Below are 22503 nucleotides of genomic sequence, written 5' to 3'. Positions count from 1 at the left end.
AAAAATTAAATAAATAAAATTATTTAAAAATTAAAAATATTTAAAAATATAAAATTAAATATAATTTATGCATGGAAAAATGTATTTTAAAATATAAAAATTATGTAATGCACATAACAATAAAGTTATGGATATTTAAAATAAATCTTTTACAGAGAATAAAATTATTCAAGTTTAAACTTCTATAATTTTTAAGACATAAAGACATATTTTAAGAAACATTTTATCAAGTATTAAGTAAATTTATTTTTTTATGTGTATGAAATTATTATGAAACTAAAACTTGTTAATGAGATAAAGATATATCAATGATGTTTCTTCATATTACTACTTGGTGGCACTTTCGTCGCATGCAATTTCTACATTGGTTACTTTCTATTCTATATTCTTTATGAAATATATTACACTCACCTGATAGTCTGTAGTAGCCTGCGGACATGGTTAACTATGAATTGTTACATTATGTAGATACAACTATAAAGATTTAAAGCTAATAACGCTTTTTGTGCTTGTGTGAGAATATCACAGAAAAATGACTCGCACAGTGTCATCGAATTTTTAGAAATTAATGAAACTGAAAAAACGGAAGAGTCTGTGCGCGCAGTGCGTGAATATGCCCGCCAAGGTCTCAAAGAAGGTCGTGGGCATGATCGTACGAAGCCGAAAATTCATTATTAAGGATGGGGTCATTACGGTATTAAAATATTTAGTTTAATATCTATTAGATTTTTAAGTTATTTTCATTTTTTTTTATATATTTTTTCTGATTTCATATTTAAAGTACAATTTTTTGCTCGGTGCATGATAAATTCTAACGACAATTATTTTTTTTTTTTGACAATGAATTATAACAATGAATTAAAAAGTTTTACAAAGCGCAACTCGTTTATGAAAATTTTCATCAATACAAAAATTGTGTGATATTTTATAATTAATATAATAATAATTATAACATTAATATACAATTAAGTTTTTATTCATTTTCGTACATATATATATTTAAAGTTCATTTTTATATAGAGAATTGTTACAAAATATAATTTACATATTTTTCATAGATAAATTTAATTAAATTTTTTAAAAGTATAATAATTTTATATGCTTTTATTTTAATCTTGTATTTCTTATGATTCTTTTTAAATGGAGAACAAGACATTAATATAATAATAATCTTATTAATATTTAAATATTAAATGATTTGAAGTTAAGTATTAAATGATTTGAACTTTTGTTCAAATTTCTGAATATTTTATAATTAATCAAAAACTTGCAACCAGCTTCTTTATTTCATTTTAATTTTATAAAATGACTTAAAATGTTTTTCATGTATTAAAATATAAAATATTTATTATTTTTTTTCAATTATATTATATTTTTTATTTAAAAGAATATTTATAATCATTTTATAAATATACAAAAAATTGATTTTATTTAAATATTACTTTCTTTTTTTATTGTTTTCTACTTTTTTGATTAATTAAAATTTATCAAAATAAAAATTTGATAAATTATAATATAAAAAAAATAATGTATGTTTCATGTTAAATTTTATAGAAAATATTTTAATTTGTATCTCTTTTATTTTTTGATGTTTTCTTGTTTTTGTTAAAACATTCTATAAAAAATATATTTAAAAAAAATACAATATTTAGTATAAATATTTAATAAGAGAGAGAAAAAAAGAAACAAATATTTGATTTCAAAATAGAAAAAAAAAAAAATATATATATGCTTATAAAAACAACATAATTTATTACAAATTTATATAAGTTTTAATTACGAATGTAAAAAAGTATTTATATTATTAATTTATAATAATTTTTGAGATTACATTTATAATCATTTAAAAATATAGAAAACATGGAATTTAACATATGATTATGATTTATCAAGAATCACATAAATCGTGCATTTATAAAAATAAATATATTTTATCCTGTTCCAAAATATTTTCGTGTTTTATTAAAAACACATTAAATTCATAATTTCTTTTTTATATTAGCAATATTATATATCTAAAGTTCTTCGAATATACTTGCGCATATTGATCAGTTGCCAATAACGTGTAATTCGTATAATTTTTTTTAAATACAAAATAATGAAAGAAATTTATAATCATGTAACATTTTCTAAAATTGGTTAATTTTTTGTTCCAATATAACTTATATATATTCAAGAACACAAAATATCACTTCATTTTACTAGATTTTTAGGTTAGATTCAATCTAAAGTGATGAAAGAACGATAGCTAGATGTCGTAAAAAGTGGGGTTTGGTGATATAGTTGCAATGCAGTGATTTAGATTTTTATTCAAAATTTTTGATAATTACATTGAAAAAAATAAGAGTGAAGTAGTAAAAAAGTTATATAACTATTATGCTAACATGTATTTTCGAGAATCTTAATGAAGAGATGTTGACAATAAGTTATGACATTAAGAAATATCAAATACGAGAGAAATCATTTTATCCGATATATTGGTTATTACTGATTGTACTATTTTATAATAGATATTAATTTAACATTTTAATGTACAAGTTTTATGGAAAATTTAAATGTCAGAGATTATTTCTTATGACAATTTTTAATGTTAAGAAAATTATATATGATCTGCTGAATAATAGCTTTTTTTAAAAATCTTATCGCATTACTTATTAGATAATAAATAATAAATTGAATCATGTGTGATAAAAACATGACAGTTTTTTTTAAAAAAGAAGAAAAGTTCGAAGACAAATGTTCAAATGGCACTACATAAAAAGAAAGAAATCTTTGAAATTTTTTTGGATTTTAATTTGTTAACAATGTAGTGCTTTTTAAACAAGCTGCCCTTAAAAAATATAGATTATAATGTGATAAGAATTTCAAAATGTTTTAAAAATGCTGTACACAGACAAAAAAGTATATTTTTAAGATATATGTTCACATATAAATTTTATTCAATTTTAATTTTGGCATAATATTTTATATATTTAAGAGATCTTGTGTCTTTATATTGCTGAGAAATGTAAAAAGAGAAATAAAGAACAGATTTATGCTTATGAATAAACAGATTTATGTTTTAGTGGAAGAAATCCACCAAAAAAAAAAAAAAAAAAAAAACAAAAATTAAGCAAAAGTAAAAATTATAATGATAAATATTTGTAAAATTATAAATAAAATTATAAATTAAATAAAAAATAAATTATAATAAATAAATCATACTATGTATTCCTAACATAATTTTTAACTTTTTGTTAATTGCACAAATTATGGAAATTAAAGGAAATTAGTTTATATTATGAAAATAAGAAAGAAGCTTGTTGCAATTAATTAAATTATTTCATATGTATATAATTGAGAATAATATAATCTATAAATTTGTAATCATAAAAATTATAAAAATAATAAGAATATGCAAAGATTGTTTCTTAAACAAAATGTGATATAATAAAAAATATATATATGCAAAAGTAAATTAAGTACATTCACAAAATAGTATAACAAAAATAGAGTTTTAAATAAGAGTTAATACAAAAGTTATAATTAAAGAAATATAAAATAATAATAAATTATTTGTGAAAATTAGATTGAATATTTAAAGATGCAAAATTGAGATAATTCTAAGTCATGGTTATTCATTACAGTATTATATGGAACTGAACAACTGATAAATGAAAAATTGGTAGGATCATAATATGGAAAGAAATATATATAGTAGCACTTCTTAGGGGTCATGCCCCCTGGGGCAAAAGGTGGAGCAGAGGGCCTGGGCCCCTCTTGTTCTGAAATTCACAACAGCCAAGAACATGCTATTGCTAAACTCACACCTCCTCTTACATTTGCTCAGCAATGCTACAGACATCTTAAGGTCAGCTGTCACAATTTGCAAAATGCTTATAGTTTTTGGTAAATTAAAAACAAACTTCTGATATCATTATATTTGTATAAAAATGATCTTTTTACTATTTCATATTTACTGGGTATAGCAAATAGATATCATGGCTGCTTATGAACTGTTTAATATTAATAATACAAGAAGAATAAATTTATATGTTTTATTATTTTTATTTTACAGAGTTCCGGTATTGGAGAGGCAAGTGTGTACCATGCTCTGGTTGTAATATTTTTGGAATTTTTTGCATGGGGTTTATTAACCATGCCTGTTATCTCTGTATTAAATATCACATTTCCAAATCATACGTTCCTGATGAATGGTTTGATAATGGGCATTAAAGGAATCTTATCATTTCTTTCTGCACCATTAATTGGTGCTTTATCTGATGTATGGGGTCGAAAATTCTTTTTACTCATCACAGTAGCCTTTACATGTGCGCCGATTCCTCTAATGAGTATTAATACATGGTGGTTTTTTGCTATGATCTCCATCAGTGGTGTCTTTGCTTGCACATTTTCAGTGGTGTTTGCATATGTTGCTGATGTTACTGAAGAGCATCAAAGATCTCCAGCATATGGTATGGTTAGTATCTCATTATTAATTTTTTTACAAAATTTGTAATATAATAATAAATAATTTATAATATCTATTTTTTAAAATAAATTCAATTTTTTTAGGTATCAGCAACTTTTGCTGCAAGTATGGTAATAAGTCCAGCATTAGGAGATTATATTATGAAAGAATATGGAGAGAATCTTGTAGTTGCATTAGCAACTGCTATTGCAGTGTTGGATGTGTTTTTTATATTAGTGGCTGTACCTGAAAGTTTGCCTGAAAAAGCTCGTCCACCGGCACCTATATCTTGGGAGCAGGCAGATCCTTTTGCTTATCTTGGAAAGGTAAATAATTTTTTATATTATATATAAAAAAAATTTATATATTTAAAATCATTTCAAATTAATGAAATCATATTTAAAAATAAATATCTTTTGATTAATATGAATTTCTTGCATTCTATTTTAAACAAAAAATAAAATGTTTAAATTAATGCTACATAAATAATATTATAATTTTATAGAATAATAATTATAAGATGATTAAAATAAAAATTTGAATGTAATTGATATTTTAGATATTTTATTTTATTCATGTAATGTGATATTTTAGGTTGGCAAAGATCATACTATTTTAATGTTGTGTATTACTGTGTTCCTGAGCTATCTTCCTGAAGCAGGACAGTATAGTTGTATATTTGTCTATTTGACTAAAGTTATGGGATTTACTGCTTTAATGGTAGCAATTTTTATTGCTGTGGTGGGAATTTTAAGCGTCGGAGCTCAAAGTGTCTTGGGTCCTTTAATAAGAACACTTGGCAGTAAACACACCATAATGTTAGGTCTTTTATTTGAGATGTTACAACTTATGTGGTTTGGCTTCGGTTCACAAACATGGTAATATTTTGTCTTGTTTATAAATGTTTATAACTTTATAAACTTTTAATTTTTGAAGTAAAATATAAAAAAAATATTATATTTTGTTGCAATATATTTTTAATGAAAAAAGATTTTTATGAATTCTGTTCAATATTTTTTTAATTTTAAGGATGATGTGGGCAGCTGGAGTACTTGCTGCAGTATCAAGTATTACATATCCTGCAATTTCTGCATTCATATCCATGCATTCTGATGCAGACAAGCAGGGTTTGGTACAAGGCATGGTAACTGGAATGCGTGGATTATGTAATGGTCTTGGTCCAGCAATGTTTGGAGTAATCTTTTATCTCTTTCGCGTTGATCTCAACGATAATTCTCCTTCCCTTCCTGCAAAATCATCCCCATTAGAGGAAAATAATAAAACAGGAACTGCCACGCAACATCTTGATATTATGCCACAGATAGTAACCCAGGTAAATTTTAACAAAACAAATAATTTTTAAGAAATATTTATTAATAATTAATTATTGATGATTAGTCGTTTAATTAATTATTTAATCTAAAATTATTATTATTAATATTTTTAGCTTGTACCAGGACCACCATTTGTGTTTGGTGCATTACTTGTGATATGTGCATTACTAGTAGCTGCATTTATACCGGAATCAAACACAATGCCAACAGGTCCAATACATCATCCATCCACCTCCCGGAGGCCCTCCGGTAAATACGCATATCAGAAATGTACGTTAAAGGTTGTCAGTTATGTTAAAATTCAGATGTATTTTTTGGTGGTGGGTTTAAAATTAAGATTTAAAATTATTTTAAATTAACAATAATAATTAATAATAATATATTATTTTTTATATCATTTTTATATAATTAACAAATAATTAAACAAATAATCAAGAAATGAATCTTTTTACAGTTAATTAGACAGAATTGATATTTTTTAAAATTAAATTCCATTTTTTTAATGAAAATAAGATCATGATTTTATATATATATATACGTATGATATTTCAATATATGTAATATTATGTGTATGCGTCATTAAAAAAATGACAACAATCTATCAGTAATACTAATTAATCAAAAATAAATTTTTATTGATAGATAAATTATTTTATTTTTTAATAGAACCCATTATTTAATTATACTATTATTTATTGCTGATGGATTGTAGATTATATTATGAAACTCATATATTTCTATTTGTGATGACTTATTAAATATAAATAATAGAATTGATTTTAAAAAACTTAAAAAAGTAAAAATGAGATTGCTCATTCCAAAACTATTGTATTTAATTATTAATATAATTAAAATACATCTATATTTTATATAACATATATACATATAATTCAATAAGAATTTTTCGTATGTATCATACGCGTGTTTACATACGCATATTCATATATTTATATGTACATATTTATATTAAAATTTTGTTGTAATTTAAGGTTTATCCTTGGATGTACATTATGAAGGAGACAAATTGGGAAGTGGGAAAGGAAAAATAGGGCCGCTGTCACCTCTAGTCGACAATTGCAATTCGGCTGCTCTATAGCTATTGTGAAAAAAAAAAAAAAAAAAAAAAAAAAAAAAGTACCTTCATGACGAAACTCTATAGTTAGAGAAATGGTTACTATCAAGTGCACCTACTACACACAGACTTTAAGAAAAAGAAAACTGTCTATATTGTATTATATTATATCTTTAAGTCAATAACTGAGATTGATATGAGGATTATCAATCCACTTAATGTTTAGGTTATGAGTTTTTACGAGCAGTGCTTGTTTTGATGACATTTAGGTTGAACATTACGTTCAATATTTTTTTAGGAATTTTGTTATATAAAAAGTTGAATTTTCACTTTTTCCAGAAAAAAGAAATTATAATATTAACTTGTACCAAGTCAAACATTGGATATCATTTATCAGTGACTCCTAGTTTGTGTAGCTTGTCGATGCATAAAGCGATAAAACGAATGAAAGTTATAATCAGTATTTTTATTAGACTTATAACAAAAAATTGTAACTTTTTATGCAAAAGTCATTTTTTATCATGTATATTATTCATCGCTTATTAAGATCATATAAAAGGCAACAACTTTTTTAATTTAGGAAAGAGCACTTGTTACTTTGATCACAAGTATCATGAATCTTCAGTTTAAGATATTTTCTATAACACTTTTGTAAGTTGGCAAACAACATATTTATTTGCGTTTTTTGTTTTATTTTTTATGCATTCCTTTGTTTTAAATATATCTTTGATTTAACGAGGAAAAAAAAGTGCAATAGTTGCGAAAAAAAAATGTTAAAAAAACGTTGTAAATGAAACTTTACATAGCTGAAATAGGAAATAAGTTTCTAATTGCATATAATATCTAGTAAAAGTTAGCTGATGTTTGTAAAGTATGTTAACTATTTTCTTTGCATAAAATATTTATTTTAATAATTAGACATCAACAGAATGAATGGCCTTAATCAAAAAGAAAAAAAAAAAACTATGCATTACATAAAATTATACTTTGCCATTTGAGTGGTAAATCTTGATCAATAATGTTACAAACATTATTAATTGAGTGCTTAATGGTATTCCTCAAATGTTAAAATATGCATGTTATAAATTGGAGTCATTGATGTTAACATAATACAATAGCATAGTATATTTGTGCATTTTACTTGTATTTTATAAAAAAAATTAATATCTGCAAAACTGTATGCATTACTATAGCCTAAATAACTCTCTGAATTTGAAATTTAATCTGTCTGAATTAAAATCAATGAATTTTGATTTTAATTTAAAATTTGCACATCATTATGATTTTATAACATATTATAAGATTTTGAAACGAATATAGTTTCGTTATTTATAATTTTTTTCAGTTATGTATATAAAATTGCCATCATTTATTATGAATTAATTAACAATAAAAGAGCATGCTCAAATCCCATTGAAAAAAGAATGACTAGTAACAGAAAATCTATTTAAGAGTTGTAACATTAGAAAATAGTAGGAATTTGAAATGAAATTATGGTGCAATGCGTGAGCAAAAAATAAAATTTTGTATGATCTCACTTTTCTCCAAGAATAATATTTTTTAATCAGAAAAGATGTAAATAAATTGCACTATAAAATTTTTTTTGTAAAAACTCAAATAAATGAAAATAAACTCAATTTGTATAAAAAAAATTTTCAATTAGTACTATTCCGTTTGGAATCAATTCTAGCATTGAGAAAATGCTATGCATATCGAAGTGTAATCTTCTTTTTATATCACTGTTAAGATTAATTGTGGAATGAAATTCCATTATAATTGTACAATAAATATATACAAGAATTATTAGAAATATTGAGTCTGATAATAAAAAAAATATTCAACAAAAATTTTGAGAATATACAATAAATTATTTACATTAGATTTCTTGGAGAATATAGATACAACATGCAATAATTTTATATTTCTGCTTGATTTGAAAGATATTTATTAAAATTTGCTCTTACACACTGAAATACATTAATTATTGTAATATAACATTGCAAAAGAAACAAAAGAATAATAATATAAAATAAAGTCCAGTTTAAGACTTAACACCTCAATAATTGTATATGTACAATGTATGATGAATGCATTAATAAAAATAATTATTTTTAAAATATAAAAAAGCATATTCTATAGATACACAAATATTTATATTTATTTGAAAATAATTAAATTTAATATTCATACTTTATTCAATTACTTTATAATACTTATACAATACAATTACTTTATAATTACTTTATAATATGATCGTATTTTATTACAATTTTGCTTATAAGAATTTTCTCAAATACTTTATGAAATAGTTGTTAATGTTGAACCACTCTGTTGCCAAGATTCAATTGCTTTGTTAACAATTACTTCAGAAGTTTCTTCTGTTATCTAGAATAAAAAGATTTATTTAAAATTAATTTTTTGCATTTCATACTTATATGAATAAATATATATGATATTTTTAATATAGATATTTTCATACATTAGCAATTGTATCTAAAATACCATCAATATTTTCACATCTCATTAGAAGTCTTCTTAGAGTTGTTAAAGTAACTACAGTAACAAAGATTAAAATTCTATATGCACCTACAGCTATTTTATCCCATATTCTGTAACAAATAAATAATATATATTTTATGATATATTTTTTTTATTTTAAATACATTAATTACATAATTAATACATAATATATATATATATATATATATATAACATATATATATACTTTGCAATAGAACCATTGGATATTGTTCCTGCAAAACATGAAGAAAACCAAATGTCATATGGAATATTATAAAGTGCTTCTATTTTAACAAGATGCTTATATAATTCTGGATCTTCTCTTTCCAATAAAGTACAAGTACATTCTTGTAATCTATTAATTTCTTTATGAAATTTTTGTACTTGATCTAAAAATCCACATAAAATCCAATATGTATCTACAAGCTTTTCTTCATATGAATCTATATCAACAATGTGCCATAATGTTTCAGCCATTCTATTCATTGCTCTAAAACAAGAATAATTAATGAATATAATATTTTAATAAGTTATGATTAATAATTATATTTAATAAAAAATTAAAGACCTATGTAAAGGAAATTCTAATTGAGTATTCATATCAAGTTTTGCTCTTCTAGTACGTAATAACCACATAGTGAGAAACATTAAATGAGGTTTTGTATAATCATCTAAAATCTTTGCAATTTTTAAGGCTTTTTGTAGATCCTGAAATTCTGCTTTTCTTTGACTTATTATAAATTCATGACTTTCTACATAAACTGGTATTATATCCAGTAATACTTTCCAAAGAAAATTTCTATATATAGCAGGAACTGTAAATCGTAAGCAGAACTGTTTCAGTTTTGCTTTATCAAAAGGACGTTCTTTAAGTAATATTTCCAAAGATCTTTTTTCTTCAACGCTACGAAATCCTACCTATATTTTAATTATTTAATTGATGAATAATATACTTTTAGTTATTTGTAATATTTTATTTTTTTCTAACCTAAAATCATAAGAAATGTTTAATATAAGTTTAAATATACCTTTTCATAATAAGATGAACGAAAATTTCGTTCGTCAGTCATTTTTTACCAAATTTATGAACAATTATTTATTATTTCAAATCATTTTCCCGTATTTAAATTAAAATATTTAGGAAATATAAAAAAATGTGTAAATGTTTTTACGTCTTTTTTTTGATTTTAATTTTATTTTCTTTAAATGCTTATATTTATTAATAAATTTATTTCTTATTATGTAAAATCAGATTCGTATAAGTAATAATATATAAATACAACTTAAATATCGATATTACAAATAAGATATACAATAATATATCTAATAGGGAGTTTGTCCTCTATATTTTGAAATCTGATTGTACAATAATATCAATAATTATAGGGATTTTGTTCTCTATATTCTGAAACTTGATTGTATAAAAAATTAAAAAATGTTTGGTATACTTTCTATAATTTATATAAATATGAGTATTCAATTCAATTATATTTTCGAGATCAACTCCTGTTTCAGGAGTAATATTCTCGCAATACTAATCTCAGAATATTTTTTAATTTTTTTAATTTAAAAATTTATATATATATATATAAAATATTTCGATTATCGCGTAGCTCAAATGAATAAAAAACTATATTATTTTAATCAAAAAGCTGTCAAAATTTAAAAACAAGACGAATCAATGCGCATTATAATGTCATGTTATCAGTCTATGAAAATTTTTGCACTTCATCTGCAAAAGTGTATAATTACATAAAATTTTTATTAACAAAATATTATGGTTGGTTAATTATAGATTATTTATTATTAAACCTAATTTAATTAATATGTGTTTATTTAATTATTAAATCAGACCTCAATGTTTTTTTGATAGATTTGATAGTTTAATTGAAAGATAAGCTTTGAAAGTGTAATAGTTTTTGCATATATTAAAGATAATCTGACAATTTTTATGCAAATATGGTAAGATTTTATTTATTTTAATTTTTTATTTTTATTTTAACTTTTTTTATTTACGTAGAGATGAAAATATCTAAATCATTATAATCAATTCATATATATGTATATATTTTATATATATTTTCATATATTTCTTTCCTAAATACGTCTATTTTTACATTGAACATTTGTGTAATTTGTGTAATATATTTTAATTTTATGTTCAATGCAAAATTAACATTGAAAACATTTTTTATAATTTAGCTTTTCCGAAATTGATACGTGTCATATCTAATACATTCTAACTTATAAAAATGTTGAATATCTTTCTTCTCAATTTTAATAAATCGAAATTGTTAGTATGTCATTCGATTATCGAAAATCATTACGTTAGATATTGTATTACGTTAAATATGTGATTTTATAAAAAATAATATGAGCTAATTACGAACGTGATTATATTTTTTGTAGATAAAAATTTTATTAAAGGGATAGATAATTTTCATTTTAGTTTTTAAAATTTGAATTTATGAAGTATGAACTTATATACTTATAAACTTATGAAATATAAACATAGATTTTTATTTTATATTATGTTAGATTATAATATGTTAGATAAAAAATACTTTAATCTTTTTTGATATTTGAGAATATGTGATATAAAGTTCTGTAAGATATTTATTTTTTTTGTTTGGGTCAATTAGCAATTTTCTGTTGTTGATACAGAAGATTTCTTCTATCAGCAATAGTTTTCAAGATAGTGCTGCCATCGCAATGAAAAAACAAACTATTATTTAATTTTCTATTTTATTTTTAGTGAAATATATTACAGAATAAATTTCAAGCATTCTTCGGATATTCCATTAGAAAATCTTTTATTTTAAAATTTGCTAATAGTTTAATTGAAAGTAATCGAAAAATGATATACTCTAGAATCATAAATTTCAGTTATTTCATTAATCTTATTAAGATATTCATATCTTATTTGAAATAATAATTCTACTAGAGTACAATATTTAATTTGAAATTAAATTATTTGATTATCTTTTAAATTAATAATTTATGTATTGTGGTCTAGAAAGATTGTGAAGTATTATGAATTTATATTATTATTTATATTTAATAATATTATATATATAATATTCAAATTGATATTTCAATTTTCAAATTTAATTTTATTCTTGGTTTAATATTTTCGATTTCTAGAAAAAGAATAAAAATTAAAAAAATACAATTCCTTATAAATAGATTTCTTTTATATATATATATTCTTATATATATCTTTTTAGATTTTTTTATATTATAATAAAAATTATAATCCATTAACTATTTTTCAATTTGATTTGAAAATTAAAAAATAATCATTATAATAAATAAGCTATTTTTCAATAAAATAGAATAAAATAGTAAGTACAACAAGAAATTAATATATAGTGATAAGAAGATATAAAAGATGAGATATAAAAGTGATAAAAAGAAATAAAATTTAAAAAGTTTGAATAATAATAAAAAATATGATAATCTATAGTCACTATTTATTATGTAATTGAATAAAATTATATATATTTGAAAATATATTTTTGTTATGTGAAAATATATATGTAAATAATTTATATTGTAAATATTTCGATCGACTGTTTAGATGTTTAGATATATTATTTTGTGATTCATTTCATTCACAAATAATAATGAATGCAAAATGGCAATGTGTTTGCAATTCCAAGCTTTTAATGTAAGCGTGCAACTACGAGACTTCGTTTATGGTGCAATGCGAAACTCATGATATAAATGAGTGTGATGTTCGTAATTGCAGCCTACTAATTAAATTTTCACATCTCGTGTCGTTTCATCCCTTTTTTTCTTCTTTCTTTTTCTCTCTTTTTTCTCTTCTTTTGTCTTTTTTTCTCTTCTCCCTTCATTCCATATTAACTATGCGTGAAATTGCGCCTGCAACTTTGCAATATGATGTTGATGGTTATGGTGGACTTATGATTCATTTAAACAATACAATTTTTTAACCAAATTAATAGTAGTTTTGTAGAATTTATAGTATTCGAAAGAAACGTTCATACGACTATATCTTTAATTAACATTTAACGTTCAAGCATATACTTGTGTTTTTCGTTTATTTAAGAAAATATTAAGAATCGTGATTTTAAATATTATTGACTTGATAAAATTATTGAATAAAGAATAAGCTGTAAGATGATTTTGATATTTAAGAATTAATATTTAAAAAATATTGGATTATTAAATTCTATAAGTGAAAATTTTTAAAATTAAGTTTATTAATACTTTAGTTGGTAAAAAGACTGATAGTATCTATAGTGAGAAAATTAGGTTTCATTTATATATTAACATTCAAAATAATTAATTAATAAAATAATTTTTTATATAAAATAAAATTTTACATAATTATTTTTAAAAGAGATAAAATCCTATGTACTTTTATATATACTATAACAAGAATATAAATATATATTATATTCAAGAATTGAAAAATATTAGTCTATTTTTATTAATTTTTAATTTCCTGTACAAAAAAAGTTTCAGACTGATGATTTAATTTATATCTTGTGGCCAGTATTGTAATTAGTAACATTATTATAAATAATATGAAAATTAGTAATATTTTATCCAAGAAAGAATGAATTTTTCTAAAATCTAAAATTTAACCTTCAAAATTGGCCCTGTTCCATTAATTTGGAACTAGAAATATTAAAATTATTCAATATGTATATACATTATAATGTACGTATACACGTCAATATAATGAATAATTTATTTATCGATGACGCAAGTTTCCATAATATTTGCCGAGTTTTAGGTTGGATCAGGCAAGGGATTAATATCAATGATTAAGACGAGGGCCGGCCTTTATTACTACGGCGCGGTTTTAGGGCTGCTATGAGTTATACCGATAGTGCAGTTTGTAAACCGGCCATTTCGATAAAGTGAACTCGACTTTAATATCCGACTGTATCCTAACCTCTCGTTATTAAGCGGATATATCCGTTGCGAGGGATTATTTCTTGCTTGGTTTTGCACGATTTATCGCTTCGAAAGAATCGAAAAGAAGGAAGAGAGAGAGAGAGAGAGAGAGAGAGAGAGAGAGAGAGAGAGAGAGAGAGAGAGAGAGAGAGAGAGAGAGAGACGTGTTACGTTGTCGTTTAATATTAGTACTTAGACTTCTTTTTTTAACTTCTTTCATCACTTTCGTTCCTCCTTTGGGATAAGAAATTTTTTTTTTTTTTAAAAAATCATCAACTTCAGTTGGCAATAAATGAGATTATTCTAAAGTTTAATTCATTAAATAAATCAAATAGGTTATATATATGATGAATTTTTTTTCGAATATATATTAATGAAATATTTTAAATGATTTTGGCTGCGATGGATAGACACTCCATGTTTTTTGATATCTGTATTTTAGATATTTGTTATTTCATTATTATTCTTTGAAAGAGTTAAGATGGTAAATGTTTAATTAAGCTATTTTGAATAATTGGATTAATATCGTAAGTAAAATTTTAAAAGTAGATTATAAATGTTTATGCATTCATGAGGAATTTGGTAATATTTATTTCTGTTAATTTTTATATCGATTTATATAGATATAATTTATAAAGATATAAAGATATAATTTTATAAAGATTGTTTATAAAATATAATTTATAAAGATATAATTTTGCATATAAATATTCTATTTATTATTTAGATTATTATTATTAGACAAACTCAATTAGATTATTATTAGTTAAATAAGAATAAATTAATGTCACAACTGGATTAAGGATTTTTATGCATTTATAAAAAATTATATATTCAAATTTAGAATAATGATCCGGAAACAAATTTCTTATTCAGATTTTATTCTTTCAGCCGTATTAATTCAAAATATTATTTGCAAAAGTTTAGTCATCATTTATAACATTTTTTTATATTTTAAACAGAATTATAATCAGATTTCATGATCATTCTAATATAATATTAAAATAGTATAACATTAAAAGGTATAAAGTCACGTATTAAAGTCTATTTATAAATTATAATTCTTATAACACATAATTCTCGATTCGAATTACAAAAATTACAATTCTCGAAATTTTTCGGATTTTGAAAAGCATTCGCAATTTTTTAGAATGTTCCATTACAACCGATTAACAACATCGCATCAAAGAGAAAAATATCCATAGAGAGGAAGAAAAAAGGTTACAAGGCAAGAACAGCTTCCAGCTGAAAGAATTTTTCACATGCCTTTAACCCTCTGTCGACACATGGATTTTTCTTCATATATTTCAAGAGGTTTCGGCTTTTTTTTCCATCCAAATCGATCCAATTCCGCTCTTTTAATTGGAAGCAGATATAAGTCGGCGGTCATGTGGGTCAGGAGTGGGATAAGTAAAAGGAGAAAAAGGAGAGGAGGGGGGGGGGGGAAGAGAAAAGGAGAGATGGTCGTGATAAGTTCACCGACAGAAAAGGGGCGAGGACTGTTGCTGTTTGTTGGGATGCTGCGAGGCATTTCTCCGTGGAATTCTATAGGAGGCTTCTAAAGTGGCATCGAGCGTGCCGTTACTATTCTCACGATTCCTCTTTTCTTTCCGTTTTCTTCCAATCGATCGTGTCTCCTTCCTTTCATTATCTTTTTTCACCTCTCTTTTCCTTCTTCTTCCTCCCTCTCTTTAAATTTTATTACTCGCATTTTATTCAATTGATTGACCGTTTGTTTTTATCATTTAAATTAAATCAAGCCTGATAGAATAGTTAATACTTTTGGGATTAATAACTTATTATAAACGTAGTTTACATTTGTAACTAATTTCTATTAATATTGCGTCTCAAAGTAATTTCTGACGTGGATTTTAGACTTGATACGATTTTTAATCCATTCGAAATTGAAATTATTAATCCTATTTTGAAAATTAATCTATTTATAATTAATACATTTTGTTTCGTGTTATTATAATATTATATTGAATTGTGATCAAGAGAAAAATTCGTCAAATCTCAAATTTAATTGTCACGTGTATTTGTTACAATTAATGCTGTCTATTGAAATATTCTATTAGAAAGGATATGTAATAGTAAAATTAATTCGATTTTGACAAAATATATAGATATAAAAATTCTAAATTAGATAAAATACTTTTAAGATGTTTAATATGAAAGTTGATACATTAAAATAATTGAGACTTATTTATTAAATTATAAGCAATTGAAGTGAATTCATCTCACGAATATATGAACATCCTATATTTTTATTTTACAATTTTTACATATATGACATTCGTCTTTAACGATATCACAAACGGTTTAGATATCGAATGAGATATCGAAGTTGTTATTTCAAAGAAACTTGATACCGTCGGAAAACATTCATGTTCGTCGAGCAAAATCCGAATTATAATATATAGTTGTGTAATTAAAACACATAACAATGATTAAAAGTGTGGCAAGTGTAATTTGCTATAAATTTCGAGATTATATCCAGAGATAAGCAGCACGATTTTTCTATCGTAGTTTCTTTTATTTCGTGCGTTGCACGAATGGGTTCTTTCTGGAAATAGATGTTTCAGAGATAAGAATAAATTATTCCTCTGCGATTTTTATCACGATTAAAGTAAGATATTACTAGCATTCTGATGATGAAAAGATTTTAAATTTTTTTTCACGCGAATGAATTACGCGCATAAATAATATAAATTCATTCCTTTCTTAAAATATTTGAAAAAAATTTCTTAAAAAGCAAGGCAAAGATCTTCACACGAGAAAACAAAATTATTTACAAGTTTATTTTATTTTAGAATTTTAATTTTAAATTTAAACAATACATAATGGTTTAAATTTAATTGGTTCTCATTGAAGAAATTTTACAATACGAATAGTTATCGATGACATGGAGGTGTGTCGACAGCCATAAAGAAATTTCGTTTTGGCTCTGTGTTTATTACACCGATATAACACGTGCCAATCAAATAAAAATATCGCGTTAAAAAAGAAGAAAATACAAAAGCTATTTCTTTAACATTTTCTTGTCTTAAACTGTATACGACAAAACAATTAATAAGAATACGATTGTAACAATAATTTATATATGGATTTATAAGAATTATAAATCAATCAAGAAGAAGATTTTTAATAGTTTACGTACAATTTTACTCTTATAATTACTTAAAGAAAAACTGCACTTTAATCAATCTAGTGAATTTTGCATGTAAAAAATGTAAGTTTGACATATCTTTCTTCCATAACTTTATTCACACACTAATTACAATTTAACATTAATTAGAATTATTTATTACGATAATAATTCGTTTATTATAGAATTAATTTAAATATTATTAGAGAAGAGGATAACACGTCCGCTCTGCTCCGATATCAAACTTCGTTTAATCGATATGTTTAATTTCAAAGACATAACCGATGTTATTATCTTCTGTGCCTCGGTTCATTTGCCCGTGACATTCTACAGTTATTGCTTGTAACAATATTAAATATTTAGAATGCGAATCAGTGAATGAAAGAAAGATTACATAAAAGCATACGTATTATTTGATATTCACAAAATGCGGCGAATTTTATATCATTCAAATTTGCGTTACATACAAACGAGTGATATAAGCACATTCGTAATCAGATAAATGGCACAAATAAATATCTACAGGCAAGTAAAATCGTCTAGTGATAATCAAATAAGCGAATTGTCATTGTCAGATAATAGAATAAAATAGAATATTCCGATATGATTAGAAATATAATACAATAAATCTATCGAATCGGATAAATAAAATAATTCAATCATATACAATCAAGTAGAATATATAATTATAATTAATTAAATAAAACACGTCAATTATATAAATAAAACAATCAAATCATAGAATAGTAACGAGAAAAGTTATAGATAAGTAGTATAACCACTTATAGTTACCATTATAGTTAAGCGTGTAGTATAGACATATTATTAGCCAGAAAAGTGATATAGTTACGTTTATAATCAGACGAGTCCGAGAAACCAGCCAAGACTGTACTTATTTAATGAATTTCTTTCATTGTTACTGAATCAATTTTTTTGAAATATTTGTTATTACCTTGTACATTTGTCTACAATTTCTTGCATGAATTTACTTTCAAATTGATTCTTAAGAATACTTCTTTACATTTACGAAATAGTATATCGTGATATTTTCTATTTTACAAAGATCACAAAATAAATTTTAATTAAAAATTAGTTTTAACGCACGATCGTGGTAAAATCAACAATATAAATAGAAAACGAGAGTATCTTCTTCTTCTCGCGAATTAATTATATTAACCAGGATTCGACCAATTTGTCTGATCAAACAGGCCCGGCGTGTGCAAATATTGGCCGAGGTTTCGTCACACTGTGGCACGGCTACAAAAATATTTTTTGTCCCTTCGAAATATTCATGGACGGGCAACGGATGATTCCGTTAATTAGCCGGTGGATAAAGTTGAACTTTCATTAATGCGCCGATCCACCTCAGTTAACGAATTTCTCGCGACGAAGTGATCGCGATAGAAAACTTGCACGATTTTATCTGACCATGACGGAGAGAGAGAAAGAGAGAGAGAGAGAAAAAAGAAAGAAATTTGCGTTATTAAATGCGCATTAATTAATTGCGATTTTTGACAGTGTAATGTTTCAAAGGATGCTCTAAATCAAAGGAGATTATTCGTAATGACTGCGAAATTTTGTTTGACATTCGCGTCAAAGTGAAAAATTGTAAAAATTAGCACGAGTAAGAGAGAATCTCTGATTTCACAGACACTGTTTTTCCAAGCTTCAAAAATGTACTTGGATATCCATACAACATCGATAAGGTGTCTCGTGAATTTTTCTAAAATTTAATATTTTTGAAAATTTGATATATGGATACATTATCACGTAAATTTTGATTTGCTTTTGTATACTCACAAAGCTGAAATTACTTCAATGAATCTTTAATCGATGTCTCTTTACTCAAATTAGTGGAGTTACTTTCCTATCGCAATAGATCCTTTAATTTCTAATTAACGTTGTAACAACTAGTGACGCGATACTAGCGCCACGTGATCATTAACTACATCCTTACTGATTCATCCATTTCTCTAATTCAATCAATTATTTCTACTTTTTACTTCTCGTCAAACTGTTATAATATTTTAATAACGTGTGAAAAATATACTTTGTTAAAATGTTTGGCGTAAAAATATAAATTTCTTTAATTATCACTTCTATGTTTCCACTTATCCATACAAATACTTTCTTTTATATTTCATACGCATGCTCGAATTATTATATCATAAATTACGCTTGAAAATTATTCACACACGTGTCAAGAAGCTGAATCATTTTTCACGAATCCAAGTTTCTTCGCAGATGCTGAGAACGCATTTGATTTCTCTGGCCGATATTCTCGTCAATACTCATCGTTTACATATCCAGTTGCATCAACGTTATTGCAGCATGCATTCACGCTGCAGTTATCAATGTGTATGCATCGCGCGCGCGCTTTATGTATTATACGCAGGCAATATTGTGCCGGTCGATCATGGGATTTCCTGCAGGTGAATGCGAGGAGACCAAAGAATTTCTGCGCTCGACGCGTTTCGATCGATTTCGCAAGAAAATGTAAAAGACGTATGATTTTAAGATTTTAACGTTAGTCTTTCGATTCATTCGAAATAATACATCGGAGTTTTTTAGATTTATATTAATACTTTGCACTTTATATATCGTGTAAAAAATTTTGAAAAAATTCATTGTTGTATTTTTAACTATTTTATCTATGTTTAGATTACATATAGGGTGTCTCGATTGATATTGATTGAAAGATACATTGCTTAATCTTAATAGTTTTTTTTATATGTAGATCAATTTTAATTTCTCAAGCATGTAATTTTTATTGTATTAATTGTCACCCTTGTTATTTTCTATAAAGCAATTTATGCAAAAAAATTTTTTAATAGTTTAATTAGCATTTTTTTAGTAGAAATTAAATTTAATTCTGAAATAAATACAGAAATAATGAATTAATTAATCTTTTATTATTGATCGTGACAAGATTATAATATTTGTAAACATTAAAAAAATATAGAATTTAAAATATAGATTTACAACTCGATAACAATATTTTATTCGATAGAAGAAAAATAAATGTTATAATGTTACGATGTTGTTATAATGTTTTTCATTAACAATTCGTTAACAAAGACGAAACGGAAATTTTTTCAACGTTAAAAAAATTACTTGAAATTATCTCAAGAATCACTAATTAATAATTAATTTTATATATCTAAAGTTTTTTTAAAATCTCTTAACTCATATATCTTAGCAATAACACAGTATAATTCGAATATCTGTCGATTTCTTCGTTTGAAGATAAAAATAAGTAGAACGTATGAAAATATGTTAAATATATTATAATCCGTTCGCGTAAAAAAATCATATAAAATTGTCAATCAAATGTTAAAACAAAAGAACCGAAAATGAGTAAAACATGTTACAAAAGTAAAAATGAAAAAAAATATAATTAAGAAAAAAAAAGAGGGAATTGTGTAATCTCAGGTGTATTTAACCGCAATCAAAATTGTATGAATAATAGGACGAGATAATTAGTATAAATAATAAAGATAGAAACGATAGTGCGATACAGTAAGTATAAATAATAAAGTTGAGTATAAATAACGCAATATGGCGCAATAATTATAGATAATAAACGTTTTGAAAATTTAATAGCGATTTTGTCAAGGATATTTTATCGACGTTACGTGCTCGTGTAATGGGATTGTTACCGTCACAAAAACAACAATATGAATGATGAATTTCGAGTTTCGAAATTGCGGAATTTGTTACCTTTGAAACGACTCGACGATTATGCGACAAATTTCAGCGACGGAACGCGGATGAAAGGGAAGCTTTAACGTGGCGCTGAGCAAAACTGATAACGAGGGTGTTTGGTGGGAGATCGATAAAATGATAATTAAAAAACTTTTATATTCCGGGCAAAATGTTGTAGAACTAACGTTAAAAAAGAAAAAAACATTGCTATCTATCGCCGTGCATCGAATTTTATAATAATATATGTTGCATAAATGCACAATATGCGCGCACAGGACGCGGCCGTAAGGATGGACTAACCGTGGAAAAATGTTCAGAGTCAGAGATCGTGTCGCGCGATTGTAATTTTAATTAAAATTTAAGAACGTGAAAGATTTGAATGTTTTAGAATTTTTAAAATAGAAAAATTTAATAATAGTGGATGAATTAAATTTAATAAAATTTAGGATTTTTAATTATTTTTACGAAAATAATGATAATAACGATGACTATGCATGGAAAAATATTTAAACTTATATAAATTATGCGGTGTAATTGAAATTTTGATTAAAATTCGAACAAAATAAGATTTGCAAATTTATATTTTTACGTGTAATGATACTAGATTTTTTATTACAACTAATATACTATATTATGTATGTAAATTATTAATTTATTCTGCTTTTGTTTCGAATTAAAATATCGCGATAAATATAATTTATACATCTAATAAATAATTTTTAATAATCTTTAGTAACGACCAAAATAAATTATTCGAATCTAAATAAAAAATTCTTGTAAATAAAGAATCATTTATTTACAAACTTCATATCGTATTATATATATATATATTTAAACATTTAATACTTTTACAATAGACATGGATAATGTAGAATATTATATAATGGCATAAATTAATATATATCAGAATACAGCATTGTAAAATAACAATCATAGTTTAAAATTCTTTTACGATAATACGCATATAGGGAACATGGTGTGATATCCTATACAGATTGTTTCAAAAACTTATTATTACTAGAATTGATCGTTCCGAGGTGTACTCGTGTATAATTAAAAAATTTTTCTTGCAGCGAGCTTGCGTTTCACGTCGAAGTGAAACTCTTCCCCGAAAGATCAAAAATACGCAAAATGGTGGATCAACCAGGAGCTGGCTTCGAGGAAGGGCATCGAAGGGGAACAGGCCGAATTTCGTAGCGAGCGTACGCCAAGCTACGAACTGTACACACACACATGTACTTTGGAAAATCGGGGGGGCACACAGGTACGGGAAGATAAGCGCGCGCGACGACGCGGCGTGACGCGGCGCGGCGCGTCGCCACTGCTGCAGCGTAACGTAGAAAGT

General features: G+C 24.6%; 2 protein-coding genes across 8 annotated transcripts; one reads left to right on the top strand and one right to left on the bottom strand.

Annotated features, from left to right (window-relative positions):
• Nucleotides 1–388: 388 nt before the first annotated feature.
• Nucleotides 389–8982, top strand: LOC100870158 (solute carrier family 71 member 1). 6 transcript variants are annotated; one of them, XM_003695921.4, is made up of 8 exons: nt 528–694; nt 3627–3850; nt 4058–4459; nt 4555–4776; nt 5045–5328; nt 5480–5783; nt 5898–6054; nt 6774–8982. In XM_003695921.4, the coding sequence occupies exons 2-8, from the start codon at nt 3716–3718 to the stop codon at nt 6878–6880; spliced, it is 1611 nt and encodes a 536-aa protein (XP_003695969.1). In that variant the 5' UTR covers nt 528–694; nt 3627–3715; the 3' UTR covers nt 6881–8982. The 6 variants fall into 6 exon arrangements, with proteins under 6 accessions (XP_012345007.1, XP_003695969.1, XP_012345008.1 ...); XM_012489554.3 differs by having other exon boundaries at nt 554–694; nt 5898–6033; XM_086902837.1 differs by lacking the exon at nt 528–694 and adding an exon at nt 2274–2480.
• TBC1d7 (TBC1 domain family member 7) lies at nt 8785–10923 on the bottom strand. 2 transcript variants are annotated; one of them, XM_012489559.3, is made up of 5 exons: nt 10405–10923; nt 9945–10294; nt 9582–9866; nt 9336–9465; nt 8785–9241 (listed from the first exon to the last, which is right to left on the bottom strand). In XM_012489559.3, exons 1-5 carry the CDS (start codon nt 10444–10446, stop codon nt 9155–9157), a joined length of 894 nt encoding a protein of 297 aa, XP_012345013.1. In that variant the 5' UTR covers nt 10447–10923; the 3' UTR covers nt 8785–9154. The 2 variants fall into 2 exon arrangements, with proteins under 2 accessions (XP_012345013.1, XP_086758967.1); XM_086902841.1 differs by having other exon boundaries at nt 9359–9465.
• Nucleotides 10924–22503: the final 11580 nt, after the last annotated feature.

This window comes from Apis florea, unplaced genomic scaffold (assembly GCF_048593485.1).
Source record: "Apis florea isolate Af1SG1 unplaced genomic scaffold, ASM4859348v1 contig_2272_pilon, whole genome shotgun sequence".
Classification (NCBI taxonomy): domain Eukaryota; kingdom Metazoa; phylum Arthropoda; class Insecta; order Hymenoptera; family Apidae; genus Apis; species Apis florea.
The sequence above is the reverse complement of the archived record's forward strand: the minus strand, read 5'-3'. Positions and strand labels throughout refer to the sequence as shown.

Coding starts and splice junctions, on each gene's coding strand:
- LOC100870158 (XM_003695921.4), top strand. CDS start 3,716: ATGCCCCCTGGGGCAAAAGGTGGAGCAGAGGGCCTGGGCCCCTCTTGT. Junction 5,784..5,897: donor TGCCACAGATAGTAACCCAG/GTAAATTTTAAC, acceptor TAATATTTTTAG/CTTGTACCAGGACCACCATT. Junction 6,055..6,773: donor TAAATACGCATATCAGAAAT/GTACGTTAAAGG, acceptor TTGTAATTTAAG/GTTTATCCTTGGATGTACAT.
- TBC1d7 (XM_012489559.3), bottom strand. CDS start 10,446: ATGACTGACGAACGAAATTTTCGTTCATCTTATTATGAAAAG. Junction 9,867..9,944: donor TTAGAATTTCCTTTACATAG/GTCTTTAATTTT, acceptor TTCTTGTTTTAG/AGCAATGAATAGAATGGCTG. Junction 9,466..9,581: donor TCCAATGGTTCTATTGCAAA/GTATATATATAT, acceptor TATTTGTTACAG/AATATGGGATAAAATAGCTG.